Raw genomic sequence first — 17,997 nt, forward strand, 5'->3', positions numbered from 1 at the left:
GTTGACTGGTTGAGCCATCAAGCATTTATGATAAGTGGTTAGTCAATATTGACCCAGTCTTCTTTCTTCTTTAAATTCTTTTAACTGAAACAAATTACAAGGTTTTTGAGCATCAACGTTCTGTTTAAGGTTATGCCACAACAAAACCTTGTTTAAATCTGGACTTTGACTAGGCCATTCTTTGTTGGTCACACAACATACGTTTCCAATGTGCTGATCATTGCTTGGCTCAACCGCAGACCGTCACGCTGCAGCCGTGCATCAGTAAGGAAGAGGCACGGAGAGCAGCAACCACATTCAGGAAACCATAACAGTCCAAAGCACAACCTGCAGAAAGCAAGTATAGAGAAACTAAAGCAATGATCCAGTGAAAATATGCTAAAAGAGCCAGTGTACCTTCGTAACGGAGTCGTCTGTGAACTTTGAACTTTAGTGAACTGAGGGAGAGAAACAGAGGATATAACTTGATTTTTGTGACACTACAAGCCAGATCCTTATGAAAAACAAACACAATTGTCAAGCAGAATGTCCTTGTCCAGGTTTTCAATGATAATTTAAATATGGATGATGGAATAATAACAGTGTTTGTACTGTTGGAACTCAGTGCATATTAATGAAACACATATAGTTTAATCGAAATGATCATTTTATTCTTTTACATAGAGGCTCCATGTAAAGTAAAAAGCAACAGGAAAATTCAAATCAAAGTTGCATGAAGTTGACTGAGGAATCTCCCATCAACAGGCGATGCAATGCAACCTCCTACCAGCAGGTGGCTCCAGATGCTCTTTTTAAATATGTGGCCAGGTTTTTGCAGTTTAACTTTTTATGAGCTGATAATGTTCTTGTAGCAGATCAATTCTTGGCTGTTGGCGGTTGTCAAGCTGATTTCTTCATGTTATATTAGTCTGTGATAACAAAAAATAGAGATATTTAGAGAGCACAATAGCAGTTTCAGAGATTTTTAAGACTCACTGCATTGGTAAAGCCTGTTGACACGGGCGATGTCGTTGGCGCTCATCTGAGTGGCGCGCCCCCAGTCATAGAAAGGATTGAACTGGGCCACAATGGTAGGCAGCCCATTTTTGGAGAATGCATATCTTAAAGAGGAAATAAATATATCCTTAACATTTAGATTAATTCATCAAGATGTTTTAACTGTTCATTTGACCGTAGAACTCCAGTTGAGTCTCCAGTTTCTGGACTTCAATCAGAAATACTAAACAACCATGGCAGAATAAATCTCCCTGCATTTTCATGAGTTTGAATGAATCACATTGTGGGAGAGAAGTTGCCTGCAACTCACTTTTCGTATTGCATGACGGACGTGAAGTCGTAGGGAGTTCCCAAATTGTGGGTCCGTACTTTTCTGAACTGGTCATATTTTCCTGTGCAGCAGTCAAGAAAAGACAAACGTTTAATCTGAAATACTTTCTATGTGTTCTGGTTTAAAAACTGTAGTAAAAAGACTTGAACAGGAAAGCCGCCCTGACTCAATGTTTTTAAAGATACAAATTTCCTAAATCTAAAGAATTTTGACATATGTTCTATTTTTATCTGTGAAGGAAGTACAAAATTATTTAACTTCTAATTATTTAACTTCAAACTTACCTTCCTTAATGTTTTCAAAGAGAATCTTAACATATGCGTCTCTGTCAGAGCGGACCTGTTCATGGTGGAAACCCAGAGCGTGAAGAACCTCATGCTGAACCGTGCGGTGGGACAAACATCCGGGTCTCGACAGGGAGATGAACTGTCCGCCATTCTGACGTCCCAGGCTGGACCAACACCTGACATGTTCCCCATGGAAACCAGAGAAAAACACAAAGACTGTTTATGATGATCTATAACTATAACTGGCTTTGATCTCAAGATGAAGCACATGATGGTTTCATTTAGTAAAAAAGTTTTTGGTTTGTGCTGAGCTTGTAATTTGAGTACTTTTACAAATTTCACTTAATAAACTTTAATTAAATGCAAATGTTGATGACAAATAGTCAGATTTTGCTCACTAATGTTTGCATAACCCTGATGATTTTGATAAATTAGACTTTATTTATTCTTCTCAGCTCACTTGTATCTGACTGGCTTTAAAAAGCTTCTGAGAGCCTTGAAAAAAGGTTAAGAATGTGATAATGTTCAATTGTCTTATTGAACTTTATCAATGTTATCTCATTGATAAGATAATAATGGGCAAGCAATTATTTGGTTTAGTGTTTAATTGGAACAATTAAATTGGTTTATGGCTAAACTTTGTGCTAAAACTACTTCATTTTCTTATTTCATAGATTTCTGTCATGGTAATTCCCCTTTAAGAAAGACACAATGCATGATGGGAGTTAAAATCAAAGTTCCATAGTAATGGATTTGGATGGATCATAAACAAATTGATTAAAATATATGAATTAGAAGATAAAGAAATAGCTCAATTTAATCCAATTAACGTTAGCCCTTCATGGATATTTCCGGCAGTAAATGTAGACATAAAACTCCTTAAAATGAAAAACGATTGGAATTTAAAAGAAATAGGGGTAAAAACCGATATATACTTAAGAAACTCATATTATAATTATGCTAAAATATATTCAGATGGTTCTAAGAATTCAAAAGGATGTGTGGGAATAGGAATTTATATATCTGAGTTTAAAATTGACATATCTAAAAGATTATCTGATCAACTATCTGTATTCACGGCAGAAATGGTGGCAGTTATCATCAGTTTGCAGTGGGTAGAGGAGGTGCGTCCAGACAGAGTAGTAATTTGCACAGATTCCAAAGCAGTCATAGAAAGTATTCAAGGAGAAGGAAACAATAGGAAAGATCTAGTACTAGAAATTCAACATAGCTTATTTAGATTATACAGAGGTGGCATTGATGTTTGGTTCTGTTGGGTACCAGCACATCAAGGTGTAAAAGGCAATGAAAGGGCAGATAAATTAGCAAAAAGGGCTTTAGATCAGGCAATAACGATTAAAATACCTATTGGCAAAGGGGAAGGGAAAGCAATTATTAAGAATAAAGAAATGGAAATATGGCAAAAAAGATGGAATGAAGATAAGAAAGGAAGGAAATTATATAAAATACAGAAGTCAATATTTAGTAGAAATGTTAAGGAGAGAAATAGAAGGGAAGAAATAATAATGACTAGATTGAGAGTAGGGCACACATATTTAAATGATACTTTATATTTAATAGGGAAGAAAAATAATGATAAATGCGAAAAATGTGGAGAGAAAGAAAATGTAGAACATATACTACTGAACTGTAAAACATATGAACGTGAAAGGGAGAAATTGAGAAGAATAGTTGGAAAGACAGATCAAGAATGGAGTCTGAAAGGAATATTGGGAAATGATGGAAATATAATGGATATTTGTATGATAAGAAAAGCGTTATTTATTTTTCTTCAAAACACAAAATTAAAAAATAGAATATGACTGATGTAGAATACTGTTGCTACACACTCGTGTACAGTAGGTTGACGGTATGCACCTTAAAGTTGATTGCGACCCGCCATAATAGAAAAGAAGAAGAAGATGGGAGTTAAAAGTTGAAAAAAGACAAAACTACACACGCTGTATCACATCACAAAAGTGAAAATCTCTGAGTTTTTCAGTTCTTTTTAAGGGTGCAACACTTGTTTGGAGACCCGATTCGCTCACTACAACTTTGCAGTGAAGGTTGGTGTTGATCTGTGATCTTTATGAAACGCTAAAACAATTTGCTGTAAGTACATCATGGAATTTATTAAATGGTGTGAGTGAATAAACTGACCCTGGATGATGCGATGAAACGCCATGCAAATCAACTATTGATGGATGCAGTCAAGCGATCTCCATGAATGTGTGTGAGAGGTGTGTGTTCCTACCCATGCAATGGCATGAAGTAGATGTAGTCCTGAGTATTGTCAGTATGCGGGACAAAGCGAATGCAGGTGGTCCACTGAAAGCTCCAGAGTGCTTAAGAATGATGTTGCGTTCTTCTTGAGCTGTAATAATTTTTTAGAACGTTTATTTAAATCTTTTCAGTCCATTCTTGAGAAATGAAACATGAGACATGTCAGCCATCAAAAGAAAGAGCAGGCAGAAAACATTTGGAGTCATTGTGGAGTTTTTCTGCAGCTCAACACCTGAGAAAATAAAAGTAATAAAAGTTTAATAAAAATAATTAAAATTATGTTTTTCTCAGCCGTAACGTGCAGATCCACAACGTGGAAACGCTGAAGGTTTCATTACCTGAAACTGATGAGATGAAGTCAGAGAGGATGAAGCAGCGACTAACCAGTTCAACCAGTAGAAGTGACCACAGCCCATCTTTTCTCACAGGGTGAGTTTCTTAATTTTAGGTGCAGGAAGTTATGTCACACTGTGATATAAGTAGATTGTCACAAATAAGAGAGGAGTTACGGAAACGTCCAAACTGGTCAGTTATCATTATCCAGTTTCTAAAGCTACAAACCAAAAATTAGCAGCTATAATTGATGTTATTTAGAATGTTGTATAAAAAATGTGGAACTCATTTTTAAAGTCATATTTACACCATATATTCATGTTACAGTTCCAAACTAAACATTCAAATGGCAAACAAAATATTTAGTTTGTAAAAAAGAGTCTTGTGAAACTCCATAAAACTTTCTAATTAATAAATTTCCTTTAAAATTTCTGACTGAAGCTGAAATGCTGGATGTATCAAGAGACAAAGAATCAATGATATTAAATTAAATAATAACATTAAGGTGGTTTGAATCAAATCTCATGTAACAATGAAGCAGCGCTGTCCAAACTTTCAGACCAAAATGACAAAATAAATAAAATCAAACAAATAAAATGGCCTGTTTATTGTATTTTATTTTGATTTATTTTATATTTTTGTAGGGAAAGCATGTTACTCATTGTAGATCCTAAAGTTACTTGAACTAACAATGGTGCCACTTTAAATTGACTTCTGACTTCTGCACAGAACCTCAGTTCTTAATTTTCAGCAGAGACCAGATAAGATCAGAGGAAGTGTTGAAATGACTTCAGGGTTTTAGAGGAAAAGGTAAAAAACACAAACACAAAGCTATCGTTTGCCAATCTTTGTTTTGAAATTGTTTTGTTCCAAGCAGTTTTTTTTAGCACTCTTGCATTTTTCTGATAATCAGATAAAATTTTCCTATCAGAAGAAAATGACCTGAATAAATGGAAAAAGCCGTTTTCTAACAATTATTTAATCTATTAAGGGACATAAACTGAGTCAGTCCAGCCCTGTATGGAAACATAATTGCCACTAAACCTTAACGTTGTTTATGTCCTTATTTTCAAACATGCTGATTGGTTGGTTTCACGCTAAAACATTGCATTAATAATAAGGAGCATCGAACGGAGAGCAGCAGCCACATTCAGCCCCGGTGTGATCACAACGTTCATCAGTGCTTATTTTATGTCATTAGTTATTATAGCTAATAGTTCATTATTAATTAAATGATCCATTTAATTAAGTTTCTCCAGTTTCTTTAATTGAACTGAAGCTCTAACTCCAGAATTTTTGGCATCATAAACCAATCTTAGTCTCTCATTAAGAAATTAATTCAGACCAGCAGAAGAAACTCTGATCACCGACACACTTAATCTAATCAACACTGAGAATTTATTAACAAAACAGTCCAACTTTACAGCTGGATTATTTCACAAACTACAACTGGCAGTCACTCTGTGAAGACAAAATGTCCAGAGGTAAAAAATAAAAAGATGAAAACGGGACAGCTGGAAATAAACTTTAAAACATTGTTGTTAGTTTAGGAATCATTCTCAGGTCTTCTGGTTCGGGATGCAGAACGGACCAGAATCAGAACCAGACAGTCAGAAGCAGCATTCAGCTTCTGTGCAACGCAAATCTGGAACAAACTTCCAGAAAACTACAAAACAGCCGAAACATTGAGTTCCTTTAGATCTAGACTACAAACCCAGCTGGTTAGAGGTGATTAAATGGAACATTGCCCAAAAAGTTCGATGTGAAATGATGATTTTAATGACGACATCTGACAAAATGCAATGTTAGTTATTAGTTTTTATGTTTTTTTATGTTTTCATGATGTAAAGCACTTTTAACTGCTGTATTGCTGAAATTGCTATACAAATAAACTTGATTGATTGAAAAACTCCTATCCTAACCCTGTTGAAAGAGGTTAAGCAACAGAACAATGAGCAACCTGCAGAAAGCAAACTGCTGAAGCAAACAAAAACTAAAATAGCTTTTTAATTCAAAGATGCTATCAGAGGCGGTGATGAGAACGTCATGCTGCACATTTCAGGAAAATATGATGCATTTCCACTGAATGTAGCTAAAATAAAGTGCATGATAATCACAAAATGTGTTTGTTCACACAACTCTTCACAGAAATCTATTTATAACATTAAATATCTGCAAAACATGATATATGCTTCAGACTAAAGAACAGAAAAATAAATATGTCTTATTTTCTATGAAAAACTGTTGTGTTGAACATGTTCAATTTAATACAGCATTAGGTTATGGAAAGATGAAAGATAAACTAAGATTAAAGGGCAGAGCAGCACTATTTAAAGATAGTTTTACTCAATAAAAGTAAAAAGTAGTCATCCCAGAAATTACTCAGGTGAAAAAGTATTTGGTTAAAAGTTTACTCAAGTACTAAGTAATCAAATGATTAATCATTTCATATTTAAAATTACATCATCAGGCGGTCAGAGTATAAAGTTAAGTGGAAGTTTTGGTATTTTAAGGATAAAAATGACAATAATTCATATTTATAAGAAACAAAAAAAAAAATCAGGCAAAATAACATTTATCCAAATCAGATTCTTTCAATAAAAACTGCAGCTGTGTGTGTCTGCTGAATTTTAAAACAGGTTTGGTTTTAGACTCCATAAATTTTATTCAAGTAAGATTAGAAATACTTCATAATAAGGTTATGCAAGTAAAAGTAAAAAGTGCAGCGTAGTAAAAATACTAATAAAAGTAAATTTTTCAAAAACGTGACTCAAGCAGACATAATAAATTAAATGTAACAAGTTAAAGACAAAATAACTCCTGGTTTCTGTAAACTAAGCTTGATCATTTCTGGTTCACACTGACGTTAAAAGATTAGTGTTAAAAACCTTCTGTTAGAAAATGTTGCTTTGTTTTGAGAAATGTTAAAAGTTTATGCTTCAGTTTTTCCTGCAGTCATAAAGTTTGTTGACTCGGTCGATGTCAGTGTTGCTCATTCCGTATGTGTTTCCAAAGTTGTGGATTTGACGAGACCTGGCAGCGATGGTTGGCTGCCCGTTTTTGGAAAACGCATACCTGCAAAACAAAGCAAAAAGTTCATGGAAAATATTAGTGTCAGCATGTTTTCTTTTTTAAATAAAAAACCCTTGCATGGTGGGGAAGACGTACTTCTTGTAATGCATGACGGAGTTGTAGTCGTAAGGAGATCCCATGTTGTTGGTCCGTACTTTCCAAAAGTTGAACCTTTGCTCTTTGTAAATGACCAAACAAGAAACGTTCATGTTGTTATCACAGTGTGAATACATTTAACAGAAACAGGAGAAACAACTAAACTGAACTTATTGAAGTGGACCGTCTGTGTATGTTTATATGGAAACAGATGTTACCAACCTGGTTTGATGTTCTGGAAGAAAACGCGGATGTATTCGTCTCTGTCGGTGCGGACCTGCTCATGGTTGAAGCCCAGAGCGTGAAGGACCTCGTGGCTCACCGTAGAGGTTCGCAGACATTTATTTTTCTCCAGAGAGATGAACTGCCCTCCTCCCTGACGGCCAATGTAGGACCAACACCTGAAATACAAACACAAGCACACGCACAGCTAACGGCTAGCGGCTAACGGCTAACAGCTAACTGTTTCTGCCGTCGTTTGACCATTATTATCTGTTAACTGTTTGGTTTCTTGGCTATATCCAAAATAAGTCAGAAATCTAAGAAGATTATTCTAGAACAGGGTTGTCCAAAGTGTGGCCCTGGGGCCAGACGACGTCTTTGGATTCATTTTGTGTCCCTGACTGCAGTTCAAGAAATTTGGTCATCCAACAATTTGTCATGTTTTTAGAACGATGTTTTCAAAGTTTATATCTTTAACAGAAAATGTTAAATAAGATTTTTTTTTTTGTTGTTTCTTTTTCACAACTACACTTTTATAATAAATAGAACCACGTTTATCTGGAGACTTTTACTGACAATTCAACGGTAGCCAAACCAGCTTCTATTTAATTTATTAAACTCGACTTAATATGGCAAGAGCAAAAGAAGAAAAAGAATCTAAGACTGATTTAAACTCGTATCCTAACACTTCTTCTCTTGATACAAATAAAACAGGATTGTGAAACAAGAATGAAGCAAAAACAGAAGCAGGAAGTGAAGCAGTAGAATAAAATTAAATGATTAACATTGTCTCATCTTTCTGTGTCCATCTGGCCTGAGAAACATTTATAAGCAGAATCTGAAGAGGATAATAAACATGCCAAAGATCACACACAGCAGTTTTGTTTGTAACTGGAGGAGTTTGGACATGAAGTTTGTGACACAACAAAAGAACCTAAATCTAAACCCACAAAGGGAAAAATAAAGGCAAAATCTAAGTGAAATAACCAAAGAGATAAAATAATAAACTCAGGACTGAATTTAAAAAATAAAATAAACAATAAAGAAACAAAACTGGAAACAAGAATGCTCAAATGAATGGGGATAAGAAGGTGTGTGTGTGTGTGTGTGTGTGTGTGTGTGTGTGTGTGTTCAGGTTCCTACCCGTCTTTAGGTCGAGTATAGAAATAAAGGTAATCAGAATTCTTCGATTTAAACGGTACAAAACGGATGCAGGTGGATTTGTTGAATTTTTGAAGAACTCCAAGGATTTGGTGTCGTTCTTCTGGAGCTGCAAAAAAATTAAATTAAATCAAAAAAGAGCTTAGTACCTATATCACTAAAAATGCAGATAAGGTCAAAATTATTAGGAAATTATTAGTCTTTTTCAAAGATTCAAAAATGTGTTTTTAAATACAGCTTTTCCATTTATTTTGGATGCTTACATTTATTTATTTTTAATAACCAAATTCTTTCCTGAAAATCAAAACCTTCACAGTTAATATTCAGCTAATATTCATGCTAATATTCAGTCTTTGCGTCTTTCCTGAGGAATCCTCCAGATTTCATGGTCTTCTCTGATGGACTCTGCTATTCAATGGGTCAGGGCTTTGACTAGGCCAGTCAGGAACGTTCAGCCTGGTTTTCTGCTCCTGTTTCGGCTCGTCGTCGTGTTGGGAGACAAAGCAACAACCGCGACCCGGTTCTGCTGCTGACTGCTTGAGGTTTTCCTTCATAATCTTCAAACATTGTTCTTTCTCCACCATTCCTCCAACCTTGATGAGATTCCCAGCTCCAGTCACGCAGCATGATACTTCCACCACCATGTTTCACAGTGATCTTCAGTCCAGCTCCAGGCTCTTCTTTGGTCTCATGTGGCTTCAGTTTCTATAATCTTTGTCCAGATTGTCCTTGTCTCTTCACGGTCTTTTCTATGCTGAGCTCTACTGATGTCTTGGTGGTTGTTCCAGGATTTTTGGACACATCTCTCACTTCTTTTCTTTTCTTTGCCAGACTTGTTCTGTACTTTGTGTCTCTCTGGGAGTTTCTTGACGACACGTCTCACTCCACTTCTTGACACTTGGAAACTCTGTGATAACTTTACATTTTCTTCTCCTGCTTTGTGAGCATCAACCATTTCCTTTTCTCAAGTCTGAACTGAATTGTTTTGCTTTCGGCATGATTTGTTCTCAGGTGACAGCTCACAGCCTTAATGAGAATTTTATTGCGGACTGATTGAATACAAGTGGAAGCCCATGATTTCACAGCAGTAGTTTGTGCTTTGGCTAAATAAAAAGGCCAGCTCTTTAGTGGGGTAATAATTGTTTTTTGTAATAATCCAAAATAAAAACTAGGATGTCTTTGAGCTGTTTAACAGCATTTGAGAAATCTTTGAAAGAACGTAACGTTTCAGTAGAGGGCGTAGTCATTTTGACCTCAGCTGTAAGTATTTTTGACTTGTTCACATGAGGCTTACAGTAATTAGAGTCGATGTAGTACGGTATGTAGACGTGCTCTCCAGATTTGAACCACTTGCAGCCTACGACGGTGCACGGGTCTGCATTCCTCTTTAAGATTTTTGGCATAGCAATGTCATCATATCGCTTTGGCTCTGCAACACAGCAAATGACGCGCAGACAGACAGGAATGCAAAAACAAGTTTTTAAACAAACAATTTTAAATTAATCTGACATCAGAAACATGCATATTTGTTGTTATTTTAAGGATTAGTGTTAAAATAAAAAAAAGTTCTCATTATTATCTACTAGATTTTTTGTTTTGTGAGATTATGTCTCACCTTTGTCAGCCTGTAGTTGTGGGACACTTTTATAGATATCCATAAACTCTTCTGAGAAAGAAATGTTGCCAGAACCTTTAGTTAAATTTATGCATTTGATGTGTCAGATAAAATGGATCTTTGTTTCAAACTCACTGGGATACTGAGCAGGTTCTACTACAGGACGCTGGAACACAGACGTAAGAAAACTGCATCATTTTGGTAAACGCTTTGCTGCATGCTTGTTGGAAAATGAATCAAAAAACATTTTGTTCTAAATCTTTTAGATGTTGAAACTTATTTTTGAAAATAAATACAATCAAAACCTTTCGTAAATCTTCAGTTTTATCTAAGCTGTGAGGTGAATCAGTAAAACGAAGTTTAATCCCATCATAAACTTACCATGTTGACGGTTTGCACTGAGTTGAAGAGAAGGGACAGAAAAACCGGGATCATGATGAAGGTCCTAAAGCTTCAACGTCATAAAAATATGTTTTCCTTTTGTTTCAATTTAAAAGCCGACACATAAAAACATGATGAAGAAAATAAATGAGAGTTAAAGACGAGTCGGAGAGCCGTTTACCTGAAGGAGCAGCTGAGACTCAGATCCTGTCTGACACAAGAAAATGCTGACCGAGCTTTTAATATCCGTCATTAATCCAGATGAGATAAATCCAGAACTAGACAATCTGTTCCTAAAATAAACCAATGCTGTTACAAGTTGCCGGTGAAATGTCTCACTGTTTGGACCGGTCTTTGCACAATGTAGCAGTTTTTAACAACACGCAGCTCATGGGAATATAGAAGCAGATGTTTGTTTTTACAAAGTCACTGAATAAAATAGAAAATGGAAAAGAAAGAATCCCGTCTGAAAACAAAACGCTTTTAGCTCTTCCAGACAGGTGAGTAAAAGAAATGTTTGGCTGTTTTCTGCCAGTTTGGTGATTTTAAATCTCTTCTGAAAACTCATTTGTTTTCCTTTGCTTTTAATTCTTTGAGCTGGAGGATTGGGACGGTTATCTAACTATTTTTTCTGCTTTTATTGCTTATTTTATCCTGTATCATTGTTATTTTGCCTTTTCTTTTACTGTACGTAGTAGAGCTATGTGCCCTTTAGCCATGTTTGTGCAGGGAGGGGACATGATATTAACCCTTTACAGAACAGAAATATGTTAATATTATGACGCAAAGCACTCTGGCATTTTGTGAGTCAGCTTTTCTGTATCTCAGTTAGCAAATTAAACGTTACATCCTTTGTAAAAGGAGTATCCATCACAAAAGTTTCAGTAACTCATGACTTAAAGCTCCAGAATGTAACTTTTATATAAAAAATATTTTCACACATTTGCTAATATTATCATTATGTTCTGACAGTATCATATGAAACAGATAATCTGTAAAAAAATATTGAGATCATGTGCAGAAACAAACCACTCAGTCAAAAACAACCAATCAGAGCCAGGAGGAGGGTCTTAGCGCTGTCCATCACTCTCATCCACTTGCTTTTTACTAAGCTGCAGTTGGTTCACCACAACATAGCCTGCTAGTTAGCATAGCCACAGACGACGGCAGATTTTTTTCTGTAAGTTGTTTTTCCACCATTAGCAGATTGAACAGTGTACAGGAGGTTGATTAGCAGCGCTAAGCCCCTCCTCCTGCCTCTGATTGGTTGTTTTTGACCAGGAGAGGGACATTTCTTCAGATGGCAATAGCAGGAGGAGATAAAGGAGTTCATTTTTCTTTCATTGCTCATCTATGCCACACGTCACAACCATGTTACTTTCAAAATAAAGTAAGAATTAACATATCATTGTATTTAAACTAATTTAAAACTCTGATTATGGTTAGCATAAGTGCACAAATATAGACTATGCATATATTTTTTTATTTATCTCATATATTTTACATTATTTTAGCATTTATTTTTAAAACAACTTCATACTGAATATGTGGAGGCTTTTATTTTGTGGCGGAGGTGCAGCACAAAGGAAACCCTGATTTTTGTCCCTAATGTCCAAATATTACAGAGAAGAAAGAAGCATTGATGTTGGAATGATCAAATTTTATTTTGTACTTGACTGAATGGATTACAATACCATTAAATCTCAGAATAAAACATGTTGGATGAGATCTTGTAACATTCTGTTGATAAAAACATTTTTTAGGCCAAATGTGATTGGGGAACTTTTACATTTTACATTCCCATAGGTTGTATATTCTTGAATAATTGACTTTTATTGAGACATTTTATACCAGTCCAATCCATCTGACTATCTTTCATTGTTTTTATGTCACAATATAATTTACTTAACCAAAATTCCCCATAGATTTATCTTCAATTGAAACATTCCTTTCCATTTTTTAAAGCAGATGCAAAGAAAAAAAGCCAACCCAAAGGAAAAACCTTTTTGATAAGAAATCCGTCACCAATAAACACCGATATGTATTCTAACAGATTGAGATGTAATACCACACTCGTCCAGCAGGAGAACCTGCAGTACGTTTCTTTGAATTTGATCTAAAAATCTGTTTCTTTCTGTAAGAGACAACTGTCTTCAGCAGTTATGTAGTTGTATAGATAAGCAGTAAATGAGACAGCAGAGGAAAAGTTTCTGTTGCTCTGAGATGAGATTTTGTGAGAGGAGCAGGTCAGAGCCGATCCAGGGTAACGCTGAAGTTTCTCCTTTATTCTGTTGACATTTAAGTTGAGAGAAAAAGCACTGTAAGTGATACGAGCTGCTGGAAATGCTAGAGAAATTTTTAAAAGCTTAATATTTTTCTCACAGCATTTGTAGAGCCTGTTGATGCGGGCGATGTCGTTGACGCTCATCGTTGTGGCCCTTCCAAAGTCGAGGGAAGGATTAGTTTTGGCCAGGAGAGTCGGTTGGCCATTTCTGGAGAAGGCAAACCTGGAAGAAGGAGGAAGTGATGAACAAAATGCCTCTGCACTCGTAGCCAGACTGAAAACAACAAGCTGTGTGTAACACAGTAGAAGGTATTTTTGAAGCCACAGACAAAGACTCACTTGTTGTAATGCATAACGGAGTTGAAGTCGTAGGGAGTTCCCAGGTTGTTAGTCGCTATCTTTACAAAGTTGTGTTCTTGCCCTGGTTAAAAAAAAAAACAAAACTTTTTAAATTGTCACTTTATGTAGGAAAATGTCACTTTCCCGTTGCAATAGATAAAAGTAGAACATGAGGCAATGTGATCTCACAGTTTAAATGTCAGTTTTCTAACTTCCCACATAAAAACCACTGAGTTCTCTGATTTAATCATTTGGAAAGCGTTAAGTTCCCTATGAATGGCTGAATGGATTGGAATTCAAATAGTGGTTTTTTTTTTCTCCCATTTCTGTCCAAATGTGAAAAATACAGAAATGTATGACTTGTTTAAAATACTTTTGTTTTCAGATCAAACCATCTGCTCTTCTCATTTCTGAAGATGTTCTGCAGACAGAAGTATTGAGCCACGGTTGTGTGAGTGAGCCGACCTGGGACGATGTTCTGGGTGAGGACCTGGATGTAGGAGTCTCTGTCAGAGCGGACCTGTTCGTGGTGGAAGCCCAGAGCGTGGTTGACCTCATGCTGCACCGTGGAGTGATACAGGCAGCCATTGCTCTGCAGAGACACCTGCTGCAGTCCGCCCTGACGGCCCAGGTAGGACCAGCACCTGACGGGGAGATCAGGAGGAAATCAGAGGAAATGTGTGGAGGTAAAAGTCGCAGTGTGTGAGTGTGTGACTGCATTCCTACCCGGTTCCAGGGTAGAAGTAAAGGAAGTCCCGATGGCTCGAGTCCTTCCAGACAAAGCGAATGCAGGTGGAGGAGTGGAAGCTCAACAGGCCATTGATGATGACGTTACGCTCTGCCACGGCTGCAAAACGAAACACTCAAAACATTTTACACCCAGGTCCTAACTGCAAAACATGTTTGGCATTTAAACTCCAACACAGACATCATGTACTGTTCCCTCTGCCTTCTGAAATAAACATGAGGAAACATGTGAACGTTTGCATCGTTTTTAAAGTCTTTTGTGTATTTATTCAGGTGCTGGTTGTGCTCACAGTATGAGGGGGCGATGTAGACGGGAACGTAGACATAGCTTCCAGATTTGGGCCACGTGCAGCCGGTGGCCGTGCATGGGACTGCGTTCCTATTTTTGCTCGGAGCAATGTCACCGTAGATCAGTGGAGTCTCTGTAGAATCACAAAACACACAAAGGAGTGATAAACATTTATTCTTATGGCACAAAGCATTTTCATATATTCCTATTTCTTTGAGTTCTGCCTCTTGAACAGGACGTACTGTATTGAATTGGCCAATGTAAGCACTCCAGTAGGCCGGCTGTATTCAGGTCTCAGGAGTGCACAAAGTCTTTAATATTAAATTAAACACAAGGAACCCATCTGGAGTTTTATACTTTTACCTTTTAGTCTTTTTTTAGTTTTGTTGTTTTGTTTGTGTTTCCTTCTAATTCATGTAAAGCACTTTGAACTGCCTTGTTACTGAAAATGTGCTGTATAAATAAAATTACTTTATCTTCTCTTTATTAGAATATTTTTAAAATGCTATGCTGTCCTGGTAATAAATTGTACAGGTTGCAAATGAACAGATTGATTACTTTTTTATGATTTAACTATTGGAATGTAGTATGAAAACTTTCCCTATGCAGATGAAAAACACCCAGATTCTTATCATGCTTGAAGATTTAAAACATTAAGCTCATTTTTGAGAAATAAATCAGCCGATCTATTAATAGATGATGATTCTTTCTTTTTTTTTAAATGAAAATATTAAATTACATTTGAAGTTTGTGTGAAATTGCTGTCTTACTTATGCCAGCGTTTGCTTTGGAGATGGCATCCGTGGCATCCAACCCCTCATCTGTGGAAGGAAGGAAAGAAATCCACATGTCAGAGATTTCAATTTCACTTCAGGTTTCTTCCATTCTTTCTACTCACTGATTTGGTTTTCACTGTCAGCTGCTTTCTGCAACACAAACAGAGATTTTAGCATTTTATGACAACCACATTTCTTCTGTTTCTTGATATTTGCTGTTGATGCTGCATTACAAACCCAACCAAACACATTAGCCTTCCCTGTGTTGGATGAAACAAATTAGTTTTCTTTGTCTCCCTTCAAACTTACCAGAGGAACAGCTGCCATCCTTGCCATCGGGATGCCAAGGAAGACGAAGAAGAAAACTGCCACCATCTTGCTTTTCTTCTGCAGGGAAGCTTCTGACCTGAAAAAATCCAAATCTAAACAGAGTTTTGTTGTTGAGATAAAAGTTTCAGTCTTGGAAAATAAAAGCAGTTTATTAAAACAGTAAGAGAGGAGATGAATGTGAGCGGAGGAGAGGAGGTTACCTGTTAGTCCAGGACTGTGAGGCTGGATGCAGAAGGAGCTCAGCCTCCCGTCTTTTAAACGCTGCGAACACTGGGTGTGCCTCAGGGCTTATTGTTTGTGCATCAGTCACCTGTCACTGATTCTATTGATCTTGGATGTTTACTGTTTACTTTGCTAGTTATCGTTTTGAAACTAGCAATGCAAAGGTGTTATAAAATTAAAATGCTTGGAAAAAGTCAAATCTGCAATTCAGAAATAGAAGTTTACTCAAAAACAAAAAGAGCTAAAGAACAACCTCAACTTTTGATGTTTAGTTAAATGTTAAGTAAATTTTATTGAAATTTATTTTCGGTATAAATAATCCAAGGTTGTGATTTAATTGACCTGAACTTGAAGTGGATTAAAGGAGAAGATTTGGGCTGAACAGTTTGGACTTTAACGATCATAAAATTCACAGAATGAATTCAGAGATATTAGAAGCTAAATTATTTATTTGTAGTAAAGTTTTTCCTGTCGCTCAGCAACGTTTTCCACATTTTCATGCCAGTATTGATGTGCATGTTCTGGATCTGCTCAGGAGTCTCCAAACTCTCAAAGTGACTCATTTAAAAAAGTTGGAGACGAAGTTTTACTCTGGATGGAAAAGTTTTTCTGAGCTTGTGGAGGAAGTTTGTTCTTGTGATCATTTTAATTAATGTCAGAAACTAGATTTCATGAAATGACAGCATGCATGTGGACGGACCAGTTAATCCAGAACCACGTCTTTTAACTCTCCTTGTTCCTCCACTTAACAATAGCCACATTGTTGAAGACATTTCAGTCTGTCAATCAGTCAGCTGCTTCATTGTAACATGGGATCTTTAACCTGTGGTAGAAGACAGTTCTTCGCTTGAATTTTTCCTGCGTAACACAAAGGCTTATGCCCAACCTGCAAAGAAAATTATGCTCTTAATAACAGTAATCTGGAAAGTCACTGCAAATAGATTTCTGGCTCTTTGTGCCGCAGGCGCAGGCTTGTGAACTCTAAGGACCTTTGTCATCAACTCCAAACTCCTTTGCCGTTGCGGCCATTTGATCTTCAGTCCAGAGTGTCTGCAGGACTGAAGATCCAGCAGATGCACATCCAACCTTCTGGGTTTACTGGCCACCAGTCTGCAGGTCAGAGGTGTTAAACATGCGGCCCGGGGGCCATTTGCAGCCCTCTGTGGGAGCAAATCTGGCCTGCCAGCATAGACGGTCGATGCAGATGGAAGCTCTTTCAACATTTTTAACATCTTCTTAAAACAATATTAAAAAGTAGATTGAAATTTATTAATTATATGTTGCATTTATTTTAATTTTGGAGTAACTAGAACCACAAGCATTGACCTACTTTTTCCTAAAAGTAAATCTTCTCATTTAAGAAAATAATCAACCCAGGAAATTCAGAAACTTTGGTCTTTTTTATGTTTTGTATCTATAATGATTTACACATGCATTTTCTTCAAAAATCTGACCATATTGTTCATTTTAATAGTTTATTATTGAGAAGCTAAAATTAAAAAAATGCTATAAAAGTTTGCTACATATAAAAAACACAGATATTCAGATTTTTTTAATGAAACACATTTCTTTCATTTTTTTTCTTTACATGAGTTTCTTTTTCTTTTTAAGTATGTCGTAGTCACGACCTTCTTATCACTTTATGTTAATATTTGCTCTGGCGTACATGAAGCACTCAGGTTGTTGAAGAAGAAAGCTAAGACTTGGTAAATCAATAAGTCATATGAAAATAAACATGAATGAGTGTCAGATAAGTGAGGGAGAACAGATGGCAGGTTAATCTTCCTGTAGGAGAAAAGGCTGGACGGGAAACCAGGAAATGATAAAAATATGAAGTAAACAGTCACATTAATAGATTATAGTTCAGTCATGCAGACTCCATTCATTGTATGTTTGATCGGTTCTGATGGATTACATTTCTGATAATCATCTGAATCTTGGCTTTATATGTTTTTCATTTTAACCTTTTGTTGATATTTTGTCCTTTTAGGTTTGTTCTTTATGTCCATAAGTAGTGTATTTTTACTGGATTAAACATTGACATCTAATGTGACTGAAATATTAGGAGTTACAGTGTTTAATCTGGCTTTTAAATTCAGAAGAAACTAAAATTTATCTTAAAGAATCTCAAAAATTCAACCACAAAGGGAAGAGAAGCCTGTGAAGTGTCTGTCACATTTACCAAATGAAAGCCTCCTTTCATGTGAACTATTTTAGAAACAATAAGTGGTGT

General features: G+C 36.2%; 3 protein-coding genes and 1 long non-coding RNA gene across 5 annotated transcripts; 1 reads left to right on the top strand and 3 right to left on the bottom strand.

The window, feature by feature from the left end:
• Positions 1-672: 672 nt before the first annotated feature.
• LOC122845037 (low choriolytic enzyme-like) lies at positions 673-4,324 on the bottom strand. 2 transcript variants are annotated; one of them, XM_044141014.1, is made up of 6 exons: positions 4,236-4,324; positions 3,869-4,129; positions 1,612-1,790; positions 1,307-1,388; positions 976-1,100; positions 673-908 (listed from the first exon to the last, which is right to left on the bottom strand). In XM_044141014.1, the coding sequence occupies exons 2-6, from the start codon at positions 3,880-3,882 to the stop codon at positions 904-906; spliced, it is 405 nt and encodes a 134-aa protein (XP_043996949.1). In that variant the 5' UTR covers positions 3,883-4,129; positions 4,236-4,324; the 3' UTR covers positions 673-903. The 2 variants fall into 2 exon arrangements, with proteins under 2 accessions (XP_043996949.1, XP_043996939.1); XM_044141004.1 differs by having other exon boundaries at positions 673-1,100.
• On the top strand, positions 3,535-14,380 carry LOC122845063. The gene is made up of 5 exons (XR_006372972.1): positions 3,535-3,680; positions 4,189-4,326; positions 13,162-13,370; positions 13,817-14,031; positions 14,137-14,380. It is a non-coding gene; the product is annotated as an uncharacterized LOC122845063 (long non-coding RNA).
• LOC122844972 (hatching enzyme 1.2-like) lies at positions 7,150-11,065 on the bottom strand. Its single transcript, XM_044140891.1, has 9 exons — positions 10,959-11,065; positions 10,778-10,847; positions 10,532-10,562; positions 10,397-10,447; positions 10,076-10,210; positions 8,764-8,890; positions 7,621-7,799; positions 7,399-7,480; positions 7,150-7,305 (listed from the first exon to the last, which is right to left on the bottom strand). The coding sequence occupies exons 2-9, from the start codon at positions 10,829-10,831 to the stop codon at positions 7,170-7,172; spliced, it is 795 nt and encodes a 264-aa protein (XP_043996826.1). The 5' UTR covers positions 10,832-10,847; positions 10,959-11,065; the 3' UTR covers positions 7,150-7,169.
• LOC122844994 (hatching enzyme 1.2-like) lies at positions 12,421-15,808 on the bottom strand. The gene is made up of 10 exons (XM_044140923.1): positions 15,743-15,808; positions 15,522-15,634; positions 15,335-15,362; positions 15,207-15,257; positions 14,438-14,569; positions 14,127-14,247; positions 13,866-14,044; positions 13,401-13,482; positions 13,160-13,284; positions 12,421-13,065 (listed from the first exon to the last, which is right to left on the bottom strand). Coding segments are annotated over exons 2-10 (786 nt in total). The 5' UTR covers positions 15,588-15,634; positions 15,743-15,808; the 3' UTR covers positions 12,421-13,063.
• Between the last annotated feature and the right edge of the window lie 2,189 nt (positions 15,809-17,997).

The sequence above is a fragment of the Gambusia affinis genome, linkage group LG02 (assembly GCF_019740435.1).
Source record: "Gambusia affinis linkage group LG02, SWU_Gaff_1.0, whole genome shotgun sequence".
Classification (NCBI taxonomy): Eukaryota; Metazoa; Chordata; class Actinopteri; order Cyprinodontiformes; family Poeciliidae; genus Gambusia; species Gambusia affinis.